Source organism: Hevea brasiliensis, chromosome 3 (assembly GCF_030052815.1).
Source record: "Hevea brasiliensis isolate MT/VB/25A 57/8 chromosome 3, ASM3005281v1, whole genome shotgun sequence".
NCBI lineage: Eukaryota > Viridiplantae > Streptophyta > Magnoliopsida > Malpighiales > Euphorbiaceae > Hevea > Hevea brasiliensis.
Window position 1 is genome coordinate 2,149,116 of NC_079495.1, and position 18,276 is coordinate 2,167,391.

General features: G+C 27.9%; 3 protein-coding genes across 3 annotated transcripts; 1 reads left to right on the top strand and 2 right to left on the bottom strand.

Annotated features, from left to right (window-relative positions):
* Window positions 1-4,714: 4,714 nt before the first annotated feature.
* LOC110669166 (ras-related protein RABC2b) lies at window positions 4,715-7,706 on the bottom strand. Its single transcript, XM_021830672.2, has 6 exons — window positions 7,482-7,706; window positions 7,285-7,353; window positions 6,617-6,682; window positions 6,249-6,370; window positions 5,271-5,405; window positions 4,715-5,082 (listed from the first exon to the last, which is right to left on the bottom strand). The coding sequence occupies exons 1-6, from the start codon at window positions 7,618-7,620 to the stop codon at window positions 4,864-4,866; spliced, it is 750 nt and encodes a 249-aa protein (XP_021686364.2). The 5' UTR covers window positions 7,621-7,706; the 3' UTR covers window positions 4,715-4,863.
* Window positions 7,707-9,280: 1,574 nt separating this feature from the next.
* On the bottom strand, window positions 9,281-13,130 carry LOC110669163 (ras-related protein RABC2a). The gene is made up of 6 exons (XM_021830669.2): window positions 12,730-13,130; window positions 12,308-12,376; window positions 11,690-11,755; window positions 10,887-11,008; window positions 10,023-10,151; window positions 9,281-9,717 (listed from the first exon to the last, which is right to left on the bottom strand). Exons 1-6 carry the CDS (start codon window positions 12,866-12,868, stop codon window positions 9,598-9,600), a joined length of 645 nt encoding a protein of 214 aa, XP_021686361.2. The 5' UTR covers window positions 12,869-13,130; the 3' UTR covers window positions 9,281-9,597.
* A 13-nt stretch (window positions 13,131-13,143) lies between these two features.
* Window positions 13,144-17,660, top strand: LOC110669155 (uncharacterized). Its single transcript, XM_021830660.2, has 2 exons — window positions 13,144-13,326; window positions 17,466-17,660. The coding sequence occupies exons 1-2, from the start codon at window positions 13,144-13,146 to the stop codon at window positions 17,658-17,660; spliced, it is 378 nt and encodes a 125-aa protein (XP_021686352.2).
* Window positions 17,661-18,276: the final 616 nt, after the last annotated feature.

The following is an 18,276-nucleotide window of genomic DNA, read 5'->3' on the forward strand; positions in this document are numbered from 1 at the left end:
TGATAACATCTCAAAAATAAATATTAATATTATTATTTATTTTAATTTTTTTTCACAATTAGTTCCTACAAGAACTCGAATTCAATAGCTCACAACCATGGATACTACTTTAGTATTACTGAGCTAAAACTCATATTATTATTTATTTCAATTCTATTTTAATTTGCATATTTTCAAGTCAATAAGCTGAGAATCGCAATATATCTAAGTATGTGCCTGCAGAGGGCAACAAAGTTGAAATTTAGGCCAGAGAACAACTAATTTGCCAAGTTTTTTCTGCTATTCACTACTATATACTTGATACATCCATGATCATCGGAGATGGTGTCCTTACTCCATCTATTTCAGGTTCATTTTTACATTGTTATTAAATAATTGCATAAGATAAAAAATTTCAAGATAAAGAAAGCTATTCACGTGCATGTAGTCTAATTATATAGTTTATTTAAATAATTTTTATTCTTTTTTAATATAAGTCTCTATTTTCTTATAAAAAAAAAAAAAGAAGAAAGAGTCACTATTAATATTCATTCCCATAATTCTATTTAAATATACTCACCCTCTATTCAATTATTGATATAGAGAAATTGGTTTAATTTACTTTTTGGTGCAAAGATATTATCTTTTTATGTTTTAGTGATGTCCTACATAATTTCTACTATTTCAGTTTATGTTGGTTTTTGTTATATGGAATATACGCAGGGCCGATTCATGTATCATGTATATTATTAGAATTTGGATTGATTACATTTGTTTATATCTAATTTGTAGTCTTAATCTGAGATTCATAGTATATAAATGACTATATTTTATAGCCTTTACTAATTTATGATATCACGACCCAATTTATAGGCCTGACTGGCACTAGGACCTGGGCCGGTATAAAGCCCCCGATGGCCGTAGTAAGTTTTACTGTTCTCAAAATCCATAATCAATCAAAAATTTAGACCCAACATGTAAATAAAATTAAATAAAATAAAATATTTTTTATTCGGATCAACCCAATCCGATAACCATCAAAAAGTGAAGTTAGGGGAGTCCCTCTCAACCCTGATACCATCACTTACAAATTGTTTAAATACCATATAAATCTTCATTTATTAATATTTTCCCATAAAATAATAAATTTAAAAATTAGAGGTATTACATATAAGAGGCATCTTAATTTTTTATATAATATATATTCTTAAGAAAATAAAGAAATAAAATTTCAAAATATTTTAAGATTTATTAGTTAATTAATGAAATTTTCTAAAATTACATATAAAAAAATAAATAACGAATATGAGCAATAAGTACAACAACGCACGCTACAAAAAAAGCTAGTTATTTTAAAATAGCAAGTGATTTTTCATATGCAATTTTAATACATTGAAATTTTTTTTCTTTTTTAGTAGAACATCAGAGGAGTGGAGATTCGAATTTAAATTTATAAAATGAGTAATATGCCTTTAGCTGCTGCATCAAGTGAAGCCACATATAATTTATTAAGATTTTGGTAATGCTAGATATAAATAATGTTTATATATTTTAAGTGAAAATATATAGTTGATAATTAATATAAGGTGGAAACTTTATATTAGCAACAGTATATTTACACTAAAAATGTATAGATATATAATATCAACGCTAAACATTTTTATTAAACCTTATTAATATCTTTACAATTAAAATTTTCAAAATTTTTAAGTAAACGTTAACATAATGAATAATATATTTATTAAAATTATTTTAACAATTATATTCTAATTCATTCAATAAGTTTATTAGAATTTATCTCAAATTTAAGTAAATTTTATTACATTCCTTGTCATTTATACTTGTCTTAAATATGATTATCATCATTTATATATTACTAAAACTTGATAGTCATATAAGATTATAGGAAAGCTATGATTACTCTTAGGTCATATTAGGTAACGGCTTTTAAAGTAGTATTTAGTATTTTGATAATAGTCAAAATACTATCTGTTTTATCTAGTATTTTGATCATAGTCAAAATACTATCTGTTTTATCTATATTGTTTAGTGATATAATATTTATAGTGATATTCAGAGGTTGAGGGAATGGTTCACAAAAAGCTACCCCTCATAGTTTTTAGAGGTTAAGAGAGAATTTTAACTAATGTTAATAAGATAATACTACTATTCTTACATTTAACAGTTAATCCAATAGTTATTTTTATCGAATACTTCTATTATAAAATCACTATATTAACAGCTAATATCTAATTATTAACAGTTAGTAAAATAGTTAATAGTTACTAAAACAATTAACAATTATTAGAATAGTTAATATTATCGAACAAACTTTACTATAATTTATTAATAATAAAAGTTATTATAATCAATACAATATAGTTACAATATGGTTTATATATGTGGAAAAAATTCATTATCAATCAAAGTTTGATTTTACTAGAGAATAATTTAAAATTATTTATTTTGAATATATCAAATCCATGCATGAGAATTGCTCTTAGAAAATGATCCAAGAAAGGGACTTACTTTTAATGAACGAAAACTTACTAAAGATATATTATTATGACCATAAATATCAACAAAAATGGAAAAGAAAAATATCCATAATGATTTTGAAGCATAATGGAAAAGAAAAATATTCATAATGATTTTGAAGCTTTGGTTTATATATATATAGTGCTTAACTTTGGATGTATATCACGAAACACTCGAATCTCAACGTCACAAAACAATGGAATATTAACATCACAAATATATTCCCCTCATTATTTGATTATCAATAAATGGCATTCGATTCCCTCTGGCAGCAGCATCCTATACAGTTGGCTAGTTATTCTGATTCACTATTATCGGCATCCTGAAAAAGTCGGTGGTGAATTACTTTTCCTCATAAAAAAGGTATTTCGTTTCTTTTAAATAATAATTTTATTAATAAAATCTAGGAAAAAATTTATTTATATGAAATTCAGACCTGTAAACCTACCAATATATTCAACTTAAAATATAAAATGTTAAGTATAAAAATATGGAACAACATCAGAAAATAATAATATTACACAAACAATTTATATATATATATGCTTTTTCCATTAAATACAAGATGTATAATAATAGCCAATTCTGTTGAAGAATGTCTTGAATATATAGTTGAATTACTCATGTTCCACTTATTGAAGAATTACATTCAATGGAAAGATTAGCTTTAAAATTTGAAAGCAAGATCTCATCACATGGCTTTGGAGAAGATTGAGCAAATCTCCTCAATCTTTGAATGAATCTCTCAAGACTTTGTGAAAATATGCTTGGATTTCTTCATTTATGATGTGGGGCCAAATATGCTTTATTTCAAGCACATTTCATGGCTATATTTAGCCAAGCTTACAAAATATGTTACAGTGGTGTGAGAGTGAAGAAGCAAGAGTGAAGCAGAGAGAGCAAATTGAGATAAGAGGTTAAGATATCACAAGTGAGTGGTCAAAGTACTTGAGCTTGTGAGAATTAGTATGAGTGAGATTTCGGTATAGTGAGTCAATTAGATCGGAAGCAATTTAATTATTTTTGTAAATTTCTTCTTTTTTTAGTGAAAATTCTTTTCTATAGTCTTCTCATGTACACGTAGGCTTCACAACCAAATTAACGATGTAAAATTTCTATATGCTCATGTTATTTATTTTTTATTATTTTATTGTCCTATACTTAATCAATCTATAATGTTTTGGGAGTGTCATTTATGCAACAAGATATGTGGTGTTGGGTTGGTTAGCTAATGGTGTCACTTTTGCTTTCCCAACCATCAAATGGGACAAGAAGCTTATATATATGAGTTGAAAATGAATGCATAGTGTGGAATTCATTGCGCCTATGTATAGAAGTACACATTGTGATTTGGATTTGTCTAACTTAAAGTGATCTATAATTACTTGTTTCAATTCAGACAAAATTCAAAATGATATGAATCCAACCACTTATAAAATTCAAAAAAAAAAGAAAAGAAGAACTGTACAAGTAAAAGCTTCATTTCTGTTTTAATATGAAGCTGAAATTTCCTAGCAAGTAACATTCGGATAATAATAATTGGATTTGAGATCGACACAAATAATATAAATTTTAATTAGATTTAGAACGGATATAAATATTAAATTATTAACTGATTTTAAACTCAAATAAAGTAATTTTAATGAATATTTTACCCATCATCATCTAAATTTCAGAGATTTATTGCTCTTTCTTCCCTTTGAAGAAGTATTCTTTCTTTATTGAATCTGACTCCCAATTCCTTGCATTACTAATGCCAATTAACTTTGATGTGATCTTCACTTTATATCTGTTAGTCATGTCCTTGTGGAAGTAAATTTTATTACAGATAGTCTAACAAAATTTGGTGCTCTTGGGAGCTCTAATTTTATAGTTTGCTTTTGATGATGACTTGTTATTTTACTTTCAGACATACTGTTTCTATATATTTTAGCTTTTTTTTTTTTCACAATAATTGAAATGAGATCATAATCTTCTTTTGAGTGTGTTAAGAGAGACATATAGATCGGACAGTAATAAAACTTTCTTTTTTCTATTATTTTTTTTTTCAATTTTATAATTTCCCAACACTTGGGAATTATTGGGCTTTGGTAATGCTTGGAGAGGAGACATATTTGGAACTTAGGACAAGGCTCTGTTTAGGCAATGTGACGGTTGATCAGGCTATATATGTTGGGGCAGTATATATACATACATATATAAAAGGTTTGCAAAACTTAATTCATCATGATTTAAAATACAAGCAAGTAGATTCCACTTATTTTACATATGAATATTACTATATATATATTCTGTCATTGGTTTATGATAGATCGGATTTAAACAATAACTAAATAACTCAGATTTTTAACAACAGCCACCTTTACCTCCACCGCTGCCACCACCTGGCACTCCAGTGTATGAAGATGGTTGGGATTCAGTTGTAGATTTAGATTCGGGTTTAGGTTTAGGTTCCTCTTGCTCTGGTGGTTTATTCTTTGGTGTCTCTCGTTGTTTCTTTTCTTCTTCCTCTTTCCTTTTCTTCTCTAATTCCTCCTGCCTTTGCTTTTGTAATTGCTCCAACATCTATAAGGAAAATAATTAAGAGTAATATCCGACAGTCTCATAAATTAATCAGTTAAACAATAAATTTTGATTCAATGATATTGAAATTATATTTAGAAATATAAAATTTTGAATTCAAACTCTAATTGGAGTCTAATAAATTAGAAAAAAAAGAAAAAAAACTAATGGTTTGTTGCTAGAGTACGTACCTTGAGTGCCAGTTCTTGAAAGCATTTCTTCACATTTTCTTGAGTTTTAGCACTCGATTCAAAAAATAAAAATCCATGCTGTTTTGCCAAAGCCATTCCTTCTTCAGTACTTACTTCTTTTTGAGACTCCTGACACTATAACAAATATAGGCTTTGATAACATTTTTTTAAACATCATTTTATGCATGATATGAAAGTAATAAATAACATTAAAATAACGTATTCAGATATCAAGATTAGGGGTGTGAAAATGGTTGGTTCGGTTTGAAACCGAACCAAACCGATAAAACCGAAAATCGAAAATAAAAAATTTTAAAAACCAAACCAATTATTAAGAGAAAATCGAACCGAATCAAACCGATAAATATCAATTCAGTTCGATTTTAAACCGATCAAACCGAATTTTGTAAAATTTCATATTTTCAACATTAAATCTCAATAACAAAAACATAAAAAAAAACTTAGAAATCAAAACTAAAAAATCTTAGGTTTCCTTGATATATATATATATATATATTAGTAATTTCGGTTTGGTTCGATTTTTTTTATGAAAATAACCGAACCATACTAATTAACAGAAATTATCAAAATTTATAAATCAAACCGAACCGACTGATTTTTAAAACCGAATCGATTGAACCAAATTGACTCGATTCGGTTTGATTTTTCGGTTTAAACCGAAATCTGCTCTCCCATAATCAAGATAGTATATATATATATATATATATATATATATATATAACATCGTGTATAATAGTATTGTAAATTAATATATAAGTATTAAAAATTTTAAGTTATAAAATTTATGCATATTATTAGATGCTTACTGATAATTTTTATTAATAATATGTTTTAAATTTTAAACGGTATGTATAAGGCCTAATGTCAAAGTCTTAATTTGTTGTAGTGTGAAATGATTATTTGCAACCAATCTCTAATTGTTCTCAATCAAACAAGTAGAAGTTTATGAAAATTTACTTTATCAACTTTATTTCCAACTAATATCTTGACGCAATCCTTCTTTGGGGAGCGTTGTTCTACTTCTTTAGTCCAGAAGCTTGTTATGCTGGTAAAGGATCTTTTCTGTGTCACATCATAAACTGTGATAACAACAAATACTAATGTGAAAACTTCTTTCTGATTGAATAATAATAACAGAGCATGCGGTAAATTAAATGACTGTAATAGCAAAAGCTCTAGCTGCCTGCAAGATTGATTAAGCAGGAACCAGAATTGGTTCTACAATTTTTTATTTTCAAAGTTATCATGATAAAGATTAAAAGAATAAAACCAAAGCCAAAGCATATTTATAAATTTGTAGTAATATTGGAAGCATGTATATATACCAAAAATGATCCCGTCGGCACCCCTATAAAAAGGGTCTGTTATTGTTCTGTTCCTCTCTTGGCCAGCTGCATGAAAGAAGCACACGATCATGATTTTGCAAATCAATCATGCAGTGCAAAATATTTACAAATTCCTTTTTCCTAGGATAATTGAAAGAATATGCAGGCAGCAATGAAACAAATTATTGTTATTATAATTAACTAGACACTTATCTGAGCATTGCTATTAAAATTTAGTAGAATTATTTTTTCAATAGTGATTTTACTTGGTATTCATTCATAATTCATGTATGTTCATTAATTATTTTTTATTTTATTTTTCATTAGCTTCTATTATAACTCAGTTTTATATTATGCTTTTATTTCGTAACTCAGTATTATAATATATATATATAGATATTATGTTAAGAATTAAAAAAAAAAGTTATTCATAATAATAATATGATCATAAATTTAATAAGACCAATAATTTTTATTTAATATAAAAAATATAACTAAGAAAAAGATAGAAATAATTAGATGCATTAAAATTATAGGCAATTTATTTGATTGTATTTTTAATTATTTATACCCATCAGTTCTAAAATTAAGAATTTTTGACAATTATTATTCATAAATATAGATATAAATTAATTTTATTTAAAATTTTCAAGTGGAAATATAAATACCAGTGTCCCAAATTGTAAGCTTCAATTCCTTGCCACCTACTTTTATATACTTGATCTTCATATCCACACCTTGAGACAAAACATCATATAATTAGAAACCTCAACATATTATCATACTAAGTATGAAAGTATAATTAAATTCTAATTAATAATCAACGTGCAGGAAATCAAGTGTGAAAAATGAATGAAGCAAGTACCAATGGTGGGATCAAGCTCTGTAAAAGCATCAGAAATGAAACTGAGAAGAAGAGTGCTTTTGCCAACTCCACTATCACCTACCATAATGATCTTGAATGAGTGATCATACTTCCTGCTTTGCCCTGAAGATGATCCCATAATTAATTACTCAATCCAAGAAAGAAACTTTAGCTCTCGAGCTTTATCTTTGGATGGAAACTACTAATTCTTTACTCCAACGCAGAATTTGTTTTCATATTTATAGAGAGATCGAAAGAGAAGAGAATAATACATAGAAAGGGAAATGGCATCAATATTTCTTCTTTTGAGCTCGTTTTTTCTACTAGATTCCTAATAATGTTTATACCATGCTTTGATATAGATTCTCTTAAGCGATCTCTTTCTTTGGATGCAAACATATAATTACCCCAACACGGGATTTTGTTAATTATGTTTATAAAGAGTTCATCGAAAGAGAAGAGAAACAAGACGCAGTCATGGCATCTCATGATCTTGAGGTGACGGGCCATTTTCATGGTCATAGAGAGATTAGGTGGAAGGATTACTTTATTTTTTTAATGCATTATATATTTTTTTAATTAGTAAAAATTAAATGAAGAGAGTAATAATTAATAAACTATATAATATGAAAATTTTCATCTTAAAAGTGATAAATATCAAAATAAATAAATAGAAAGAATTGGGACTCTTATTCTCGGACTTTTAAAAGCCAAAAAAATCATAAAAATTAAAAAAAAAAGGAAAACTATCAAATTTGAATTTTAAAATTTCTAATTATGACACAGCTCATAGTGCATCATGAAGGATTCCATTTTCAACATCAGAAATCATGGAAGCGTTCATGGTATGGGATTCCCTCGTACAGATCAATCAAGTCTATCTTAGTTGGCTAATTACTTCTCATTCTCACTCCCCCAACCTCTCTACTAAAAAAAAGATTTGGAAGTTAGTTTCTTATTCATTATCTTCACATACTTTTTTTTTTACTATAACTTTCAAGTTCTAATGATAGAGATTTATAATAATGTCAAATTTATATTGAATTTTTTTTGCTACTAAAATTTCGTAAAATTATTTTTTCAATAATAATTTACATGGCATTCATTTATGATTATATACATGTGACAATGACTTTTTACATGCCATTGTTATATTCATTAATTATTTTTTATTTTATTTGTCATATGCCTATTTATCTTCCTATCATAACTCAATTTTATGTTGTGATATTATTCCATAATTTAGTCTTATAATATCTATATAGATGTTATTTTAAGAACTAAAAAAATTGATAATAAGTGATTAGTGATAATAATATGACTACAAATTTAGTAAGTCAATAAATTTTATCTAATATATACATATTAATCATTATTAATGAGAAAAATATACACTATATATTATAATAATTATTATTATTAACGAATTTTATTTAATTTAATATATACATATTAAGTTATTATTAATGATAAAAATGAACAAAAATATTAAGTATAAAGAAACTAAAAGGTCATATATTAAATAGTGGTCATAACAAAGTAAGGGTAAAATTGGCAAATGGAAAAAAAAATCTAATACTGTACCACTTTATCAACTTTTTGTGAACTTGTTTTGGAGACCAACTTTATTTTATTTATTTATTTATTTATATTTATTATATAGTTATAGATATGAACCTTGTTCACACCTGCTCATGCATAGAAGCATTCTTTCCGTCACTGCAAGAAGGGTCTTTTCATGAAATATATGCAAAGTTATGGTTGCCACTTGAAAGTCGCGGACACAAAAGAAATGAGGATAGAAAAAGCATATTAACTTAAACCAACAGAATAGAATAAATTATGTTCTTCCAACATGAGTGAATATTGACCAACAAAAACAAAGGCAAACAACTATACAAAAGCTAATGGATATTATTTGAGTGCCTGTATTCCCAGAATGATGATGATGATGATGATGATGATGATGATGATGATGATACAAGTGAAAGAAGGCAACTTCGTGACCGCATCAATAGTAGCAGTAAAAGAACACAGGAAAGCAATTTTCATATGCATGATCTGTTCATGATGTGTTGAGTGGAACTCATTGTGCATGCCATCTTCTTCTTGCAGCTTATGAAGAGCAACAACCACTAGATCTGGAAGGAGGTGCTTGGTTTTCCTGTTTCTGCTTTAAAATATTTCTCTTCACTGCAGTAGATCCTTCTTCCAAAAGACTAGGAACTTCCATTATCTGTAAGGCAAATCCTGGAATGTCAGTCAGAAATGGGAAGTAGTAACAGCAAATTTATCTCTTATCTGTATAATCTGAATAATGTATACAACTTTAATACTATAGTAGCATCATGTTTTGCCAAATTCTTTAATCGTGACAATTCTTTAATTCTGCTAAGACAATTTAAGTAGTTAGGATAAATAACTTATTCTTTTCAAAAGAGTTGCAAAAATAATTGTCGAGATCATATCATAAAATTCCTTGCATTCCATATGTAAACATGCTACTGTTAGCATACATTTTATGTTATCTGAAAAGAGTACCTTGAGTGCCAGTTCTTCAAAGCATTTCTCCACATTTTGTCTAGTTTTAGCACTACATTCAAGAAATGTACATCCATGCACTTTTGCAAGAGCGTTTCCCTCTTCTCTCCTTACAACCCCTTCAGACTCCTGAAATCACATACAAATAGAACAATAATGCCATTAAATAAGAATAAACAGGAGAAAAGGCTCACTTTTCACCCTTTTTTCCTTTCTCAAGCACTTTCCATTTTTTCCCTTCTCAGGTAATTTTATCGCATGAATGAAGAAATAAAAAAAGAAAGTTTGCAACTTAGCAACCTATGCGTCTAAAACAGGTAGGGAAAATTTTTTTCCAGGTATACATTTGTAAATGCAAATTACCATCTATGTTACTGGTTCAATATACCAGAAAGAGATATCAAAAATGCAATATGAAGACTTAAAGAAAAATGAACAGAAATGAACTTCTTTCATCCCAAAGGCAACTAGTCAAAAAGGGGATGCATAAGACATTCAAATTTGCAAGTCTTCTAAATTTCTTAGCAAATTTCAGCAGGCACTGACTGACTCAATTCTCACATGGTTGAGTTTACATGGAGATGATAGACAGGATGTGGAACCACAAATTATACATCCAACCGTCCAAGCACAAGTTGTTGCATTTCAATGTAAGGGCAATAATGCTGCAGAGTATGCAGAGGAGTCGTGTGACAAAAATTACAGGGCAATAGGACATTCTGCCAAAGTAAGATATATTGAAAATGAGTTCAAACGGACTCCAAGTGAAAACTTCATTAAATGATTTGCTGAGCAAAAAACTTCATTAAATGATTTATTAGTCTTCCATGTATTTACACTATTCAACAAAGAATTAAAACGTACTATATCGACTTTATTTCCAACAAGCATCTTCACACAGTCCTTGTTCGTGCAGTGGAGGTCAACTTCTTTAGCCCACACATCTGATAAGTTTGTAAAGGTTTCTCTCCGTGTCACATCATAAACTGCAATAAAAGCAAACAGCTGATTATTCTTTGAGTATGCATGCATACTTCAAAACATGTTACAAACATAATCCAGCAATGACTTTCTATGGCAGAACAATAGTGGAAATTTTAGCTAGTAGCATATCTATGACCAAAATTATCAACATCAGTTTCATGTCAACAAAGCACTAATCCAGCCAAGCAGAACAATGTCCAAGTGTGAACAATCAGATGCCCATAAATGAGTAGAATAATAGAAAAGCAGTTCCCTGATTCCTGCAAGCTAATCCCACAAACCTTCTTTTTTTTCATTTTCTTTTAGTTTTTGTGAAAAGTATTGATGCCAAAGGTATTGAGATAAGAATCATATCTATAAGCATTGATTTAAATTAATATGGCATATCCTGCAAAAGTAGAAAGAACTATAAGCAGAAGCACTCTGTAAAGCATTCTCCATATCTGACATGGCAACAACATTATTTATATTCAACATAATATATGCCAATATACAATATTTTCATTAATTGGCATCATCTCAAAAATCAACTTGATGCTAGAGCTATGTTCTAATATTGTTACTTCACATGGTTCTTTGACCCTACATCTACAAGGAATTAGTGCTAACACCAAGCCATGATAATTCATGAATTGCAACAAATACCATATTCTCAACCTGAATTTATAATGTAGGTAGCATACCAAGAATGATTCCTTGTGCATTTCTATAGTAAGAGCTTGTTAATGTTCTGAATCTCTCCTGTCCAGCTACAAAATACATAGTGATTTTACAAATCAGTCATGCATAATAAATTTCCAGTCTCAAAGAAAAGGAGGACAAAAGATAAGGAAAGAAGTAGGCACCAGCATGAATGACAAGGTTATTACTATTAAAATAAACAGGAACTAACATAACCATCCTTGTAATTTATTTCCAAAAAAAAAAAACCTTCAAAAATTTGCATATTAAATTTAGTAGACCAAAAGGTTGTTAATATATTTTGAGCCAAAACAAACTAGCATAGTTAAGTGGATCTGATATATTAAACTCAAAACAATTGTCTCTAAAGGAGTTGGAAAAAGTGAAGTGGTCACAACCCACCCTCTGACTTCTTTTGACTGAACAGTTCCTCACACTTTTGATTTACTTTGAGTATCCCACTGTTGCATTGATGGCAAACTTACATACTGGTAAAAAATATTTGAAAATATTTTGACAATGCAGGCTTCATCACTCACTTATGAGGAAAAAAGTAGAAACCAAAAAAAATAAATAAATAAATATTCAATGGGCAATGAATAAGATGGCAAATGGCATACCGGTATCCCAAATTGTAAGCTTCAATCGCTTCCCACCTACCATTAGCTGCTTGACCTTAAAATCCACACCTTGACACAATGAATAATCATATTAGAGAAGTGAACATTTCATCTGTGTTAATCAATCCAAATTAAATGAAGCAATCACACAACTCTCCTTTAATTTTTCCTTTTTTTGTAGATACAAAGTTCACAGAAAGACATTTGCTCACTGATACACATTTCATCACGAATAAAAAACGAAGAGCAACTAAAATAAGCTAAAACCATCAAAAACCCTGTCATGTTTTACAACCAGTCAGATGCTTTTCAGCTGGAAAGAGATCCAAAAGCATTACACCAATCTTGCAAACTAAGAATCCATGGAACAGTAAAACGACAACGAGAAAGAGATTCACAGAAATGGATAAGAATTTTAATACCAATGGTGGGAGAAAGATCCTCTACAGAACTGGAAATAAAACTGACAAGAAGACTGCTTTTACCAACCCCAGAATCACCGATCAACAAGATCCTGAATGAGAGATCAAAGCCACTGCCTTGCCCTGAAGATGATCCCATTATTCAATCCCAAACCCAAAAAAAATTAAAAAAATAAAAAAGAACAAAGAAACAAGGTCTCTCTTTTCTTATATCCCGTTTCTGGGTTTTCAAAGAAAATTCAAACCAAAAATTCTTTTGCTCTCAAATCCCTGTGAATGTGTTGTCTCTAATGATGTTCAAGACTTCTGGGCCTTCGTTTCTCCCCCCTAAAAGTACAGTGAAAAAGAAATGTATGTTGTTATGTATATAAAGCGAGAAGAGTGACAGATAAAGCAGAAAAAGTTGGAAAGGTAATGGGCATCAACATTGTTTTTTTGACAAAGCAAAAGAAAACGGCTAACTGCAGAGGAACACCTGACACCAACGTTATTCTTTACTTCTCTGTATACAGAACATGCGATGCCGTTTTCGCGCAATGCCCATGTTTGTTTCCAACTCCGGGCCCCACCTTTTGGTATCGTCTTTTCAAACTGGCGGTAAGTGCGTGATGTACACGCTCCGGCCAACAGACGAGGGTAGGATTGGTCTCCCGAATCCAAATCAGTAATTTTGTTTCAGAGGGATTAGCTCCCTCGAATTCGGTTTGATTTTTATATTGATCAAATTTAATAGTTAATTCTTTTAATATTTTTGAAAACATAGATTTAATTAAATTAAATTAATAAATTTTAATCTAATTTAAAACCAATTTTAATTAAATTATGCTTTTAAATTAAATTAATTCAATTTCAATCTAATTTTAATTTCGAGCCAGAAGGTGAAGGGCCAATGTCAATGGAAATTAGGCAACCTGTAAGGGTCACTGGGAATGGGTGAAGGGACTAATGGGTTACACCTGAAGGGTCCATTCAAATGTTATGTAACCATAAGTGGCTATGTCATGTTTACTTATTTGAGCTAACTAATTGAAAATAATTTATTGTTTGTTTATGGCAAAACCCATTTTCGAAGTTTATTTAATTTTTAGTTTTGTATATTGAGTCAATTGTATGCTATCGAGCACATGTATTTTCACTTTTAAAAATTTTAAATTTAATAATTTAAATTTAATAATTAAAAATATATCACTAACTTATCAGAAATTAAATTTATACCTTCAAACCTTAGTAAATAAGATTTTAACAACGAAATTTCTAAACTACCAACAACACATTTTTAATTAAGTAATAAACTTATTTCTTATTTACTTTATTTATAATTTATTATTTAAATAATTTATTATTTAATCCTTAAATTTTAATTGATATTATGATTTGATTTGTATATTTTAAAAATTAAATAATTTAATCTCTCATTTATACTTCCCTTAAAATCAAATATTCTTCTATTTAATATTGTCATTAGTTTAAGTGCAAAGATAAATACACTCTTTATTACAGTTAGTCCCTGAATTTCGACTGATATTATAACTTGATCTCTGTATTTTAGAAATTGAACAATTTAGTTCATGTGTTTGATAATTATTGAAATTATTAGAATTTCTTTTTTTTTTTCTTATTAACTTTGTTCTTAATAAAATTTTTTCTTAAATTCTTTTCATATAATAGAAAAAAATAATTTATTTGATAACAATTAATCTTAATTGAAATGAAATAAAAGTAAAAGACTAAATTATTCAATTTCTAAAATATAGTTGTAATACCATTCAAACATATAGAGCCAAATAGTAAATTTTACTTAATAGAATAAAGTATATATTTATTTTTTCACTTAAACTAATAGCAATATTAAAAAAAAAACTACTCATTTTGACGGAAGTATAAGTAATAAATTAAATTATTCAATTTCTAAAATAAAGGGACTAAGTTGTAATATCAATCAAAACTCAAGAATTAAATAGTAAATTTTCCTTATTATTTTTGTCATTAGATAATCCATTATTAATTCATCCAATAAACAAAGATTTAACTAAGTAATCTTAGAATTTATCTTTCTATACGTGTTACTATTAAATAAATTTTTTTTGTTGTATCTTTAAAAAATTAGTGAACTCGTAGATATATTAGCACATAATTAATGAATTGAACACAATAAATATTTTTTTAAATTGTTGTTGAAGGATTAAATGTTGATTTAAAATTGATTTGTGAAAATAATTTATTATTTTAAATGTTATTAAAAAATATTATATTGTTTTGAAATTTATGATTAAAATATGTTAATTTAAAATTAAAAGTTTTAATAAATATTTTTTAAAATAATAATTTCTCAATAATTTAAATAATAATAATAATATCAATTAGAATATAAATGTAATCATTTTAAAAATTGTAAGAAAAGCAATTCAATTAGACACTATCAGTAGCAATGTGGATTATTTTTCCATTTTAATTTGCATAGCAATCATCAAAGGAGTGCCCACAAGTCCACAACTTGTTAAGCAAAATTAAAGCCTGGTGTAACATTTAGCAAACCCAATAATGGGAGGTTCCAATTGGTAAAATTAGTGTGTCAGGGCAAATATATGTGTTTACTGAATTTTATGAGTGTTTTAATAAATGATTAAATTTTAACTTTTTTATAAAATTTATTAAATTTTAATTTGATTTTATAAAATTTACTAAATTTTAATTTGATTTTATAAAAATAACTGTGACCTGTTATTAAAAGTTTTCAAATTAATCTACATACCTGTCAATTACTTTATAAATAAAAGTATCTTATTTTATTAGTTAAAAAAAATAAATTATGACGCATAAAACGCTACCCTCTTTCGCAGTCAAATCCCTCTTTTTTCTCTATTTTTCCTTTACATTAGCTACTGCTTAGGTAATATTATTCATAAAATAATTGACAAGTTAGTAAATTAATATAAAAATTTTTAATTTTTTATTATAATAATTTTTATAAAATTAAATTAAAATTCAACAAATTTTATTAAAAAAAATTAAAATTTAGTAATTTCATAATTACACGTGAGTCCAAGCTTCTTAAGATTACCTTTCAATATAAGCTTCATGGGTTTGTCTTGGATAAATAAACCTTGAGGAGTGAGTTTGAATTTAATAACTTAACTTTTGATTATTGGTCTTAACTTTTGATTATTGGGACTTTTGTGACTTAATGTATAAATTAACATTTTAATTTTTATAAAAATTATAGTTATCTCCTCAACTTCAAAAATATCTTATCTCATTTTTAAATTTTAATAGTTTAATAAATTTAAAAATATCAAACACATATAGTAGCATCTTCAACTGATACAATTTCTCCTTTAATTTTCAGATTAGGATTATAAGATTCACTTAAGTTCAATTTAAAAAAATTAAGGTGTAAGATATAACTTTTTAAACGTTAGGATGTCATTAACCTTTTCATTTAAAAATAAAAATTAAACTATGCTATCGACCTTTATTTAATAGAACGTGCTCAAGGCGAAAGTGTATGGTTGAGAAAATAATAGCAAAACACTGTAAAATTAAAAGAGAAAAAAAAAAAAAGAATTGGTTTTGCAAATAAGGAATTACCCTGGTTTGCCCACCTTTGGAAGCTTGATATTGTTAAGTTTGTTGTGAGAGTCCCTTTCTTTATAATCTAACAAAGCACCTGCATATCACCCATGGTGATACCAACAATCACCACCACTGTCATCACCCAATTGAATGTTTCCCTTGTATGAGTTTTAATCGTGGGAAAATTATTATTTAATTTATATATTTTAATAAAACTAACTATTTGGTTTCTATATATTATTTAATTTTTGTAAAAACTTCGATTAAATTATTTAGTTCCTCCATAAAATTTTTTGCTATTCAATATTCGTCAACCTACTATTTATTTCCTCTATTTCAGTGACACTAATTAGTTAGTCCTTATATTTTGAAAAAACATATTAGTTAGTTTATATAATTTGACTCTGTTAACTATTTAATTTCATAGTTATTTTTTATATCTAAACGATCATAATTTTCTCTCCTTATTTTTTTCTTATCTTTTTTTTTTTTTAATTTTTGTTTGAAGCTAAAAGTTTTTAATTGCTGGAATGTGACTTTTGTATGGGACTGGTAGCCAAAAACAGGATTGACTTGTTTAGTGGATATGAATGGTATGAAGTTTTGCATTGCCTCCAAAATCGAGCTGTTTTCTTGTGGGGGCTTTGTCTTTGAGTCCTTGCTCTTTAGACGAAATGTGGCCTATATGAGTTTTATAGTAGGAATACTTTGAGCTGTGCTCCCATTTCTGCACTTGGGCACTAATCTCACTTGGTTTCTTAATATATTTTATTGATTTATCTGATTTATGTTATTGATATATTAATTTAACATCAGATGAACTTGTGGTTGATTGGAACTTAGTGTTCGTTTGACATTGAGTTTGGGAGGTTAAAACTATTTTTTTAATAAAAGTATCATTACATGCCGTTAAAAAAAGCAGTTTAAAAAAATTATTTTATTATTTTAGTATTTTTACGATTAAAACCTATTAAATTTAATTTAAAATTATTTTTTTTAATACTTTTTAATTAGTATATTTAAAAAAATAATTTTTTCAACTGCAGTTTCAACAGTAATAACAAACAAACCCTTAGTTTGATCCATAATTTCTGAACTAACAAGTGTGTGTATGCGCCTGCAGCAAATGGCACAGCAGCTCCCGGTGTCCCACAAGGTCTTAGCCACCACCACCTCCATCACAAGGACTATCACCAGGATTTAGACCACCTCCACCACCAATATCTGGATCATTATCCCCTCCTCCGCCTCCCATGACAAATGGTCCCAGGACTATGCCTCCTGGTGGAACCCCAGCTGCCCCACCACCTCCCCCTGGTGGCAGTGGAACAATGGCAAATTTCACTCCTGGTGCTTAGGTGGGCAGGCTTCCAATGCCTCCACCCAGTTTTTCCAGCCAACAGATGTAGTAATAGGTCACATGGCCTTCAGAGTGTTTGCAAGAGTGTTGTTCCAGTGTCTTGAGAGGCTTATGCAGAGTTGATGGCTTTTGCTGAACTTGAATGTATTACTTATCCATTAGATTTTAAGATAGCTGAAACTGAATGTATTACTTATGCATTAGATTGAATACATTAATCTATGATCTATATATTCTTCTTTGATCTCACATTATCTTTTTATTAAAATATTTTGTATATCTAACTTGTATACATAATATTTTATTGAAATTTTTTTAGTCCGTTTCGAATTTTAAAATTTTAATATTCATTATTTAACTAGGTGACCTTTTTTGTTCTTTCACAACTAAATTCAACTTGAGAAATAAAATTTAAAAAAAAATCGTAAAATTATGATATGATCTGCAAAATTCAAAAAGATTCAATAAATTGCTAATGGTTAAAATTATGAGTTGATAGTTTAATTTAAATAAGATAAGTTGACTATAGTTTTTTCCTGTAATCTATATAATCAATTCGAAAACTAAAATTTCAGCTCTTGGATTTTGACAGTCCTCATATATCTGTACAATCT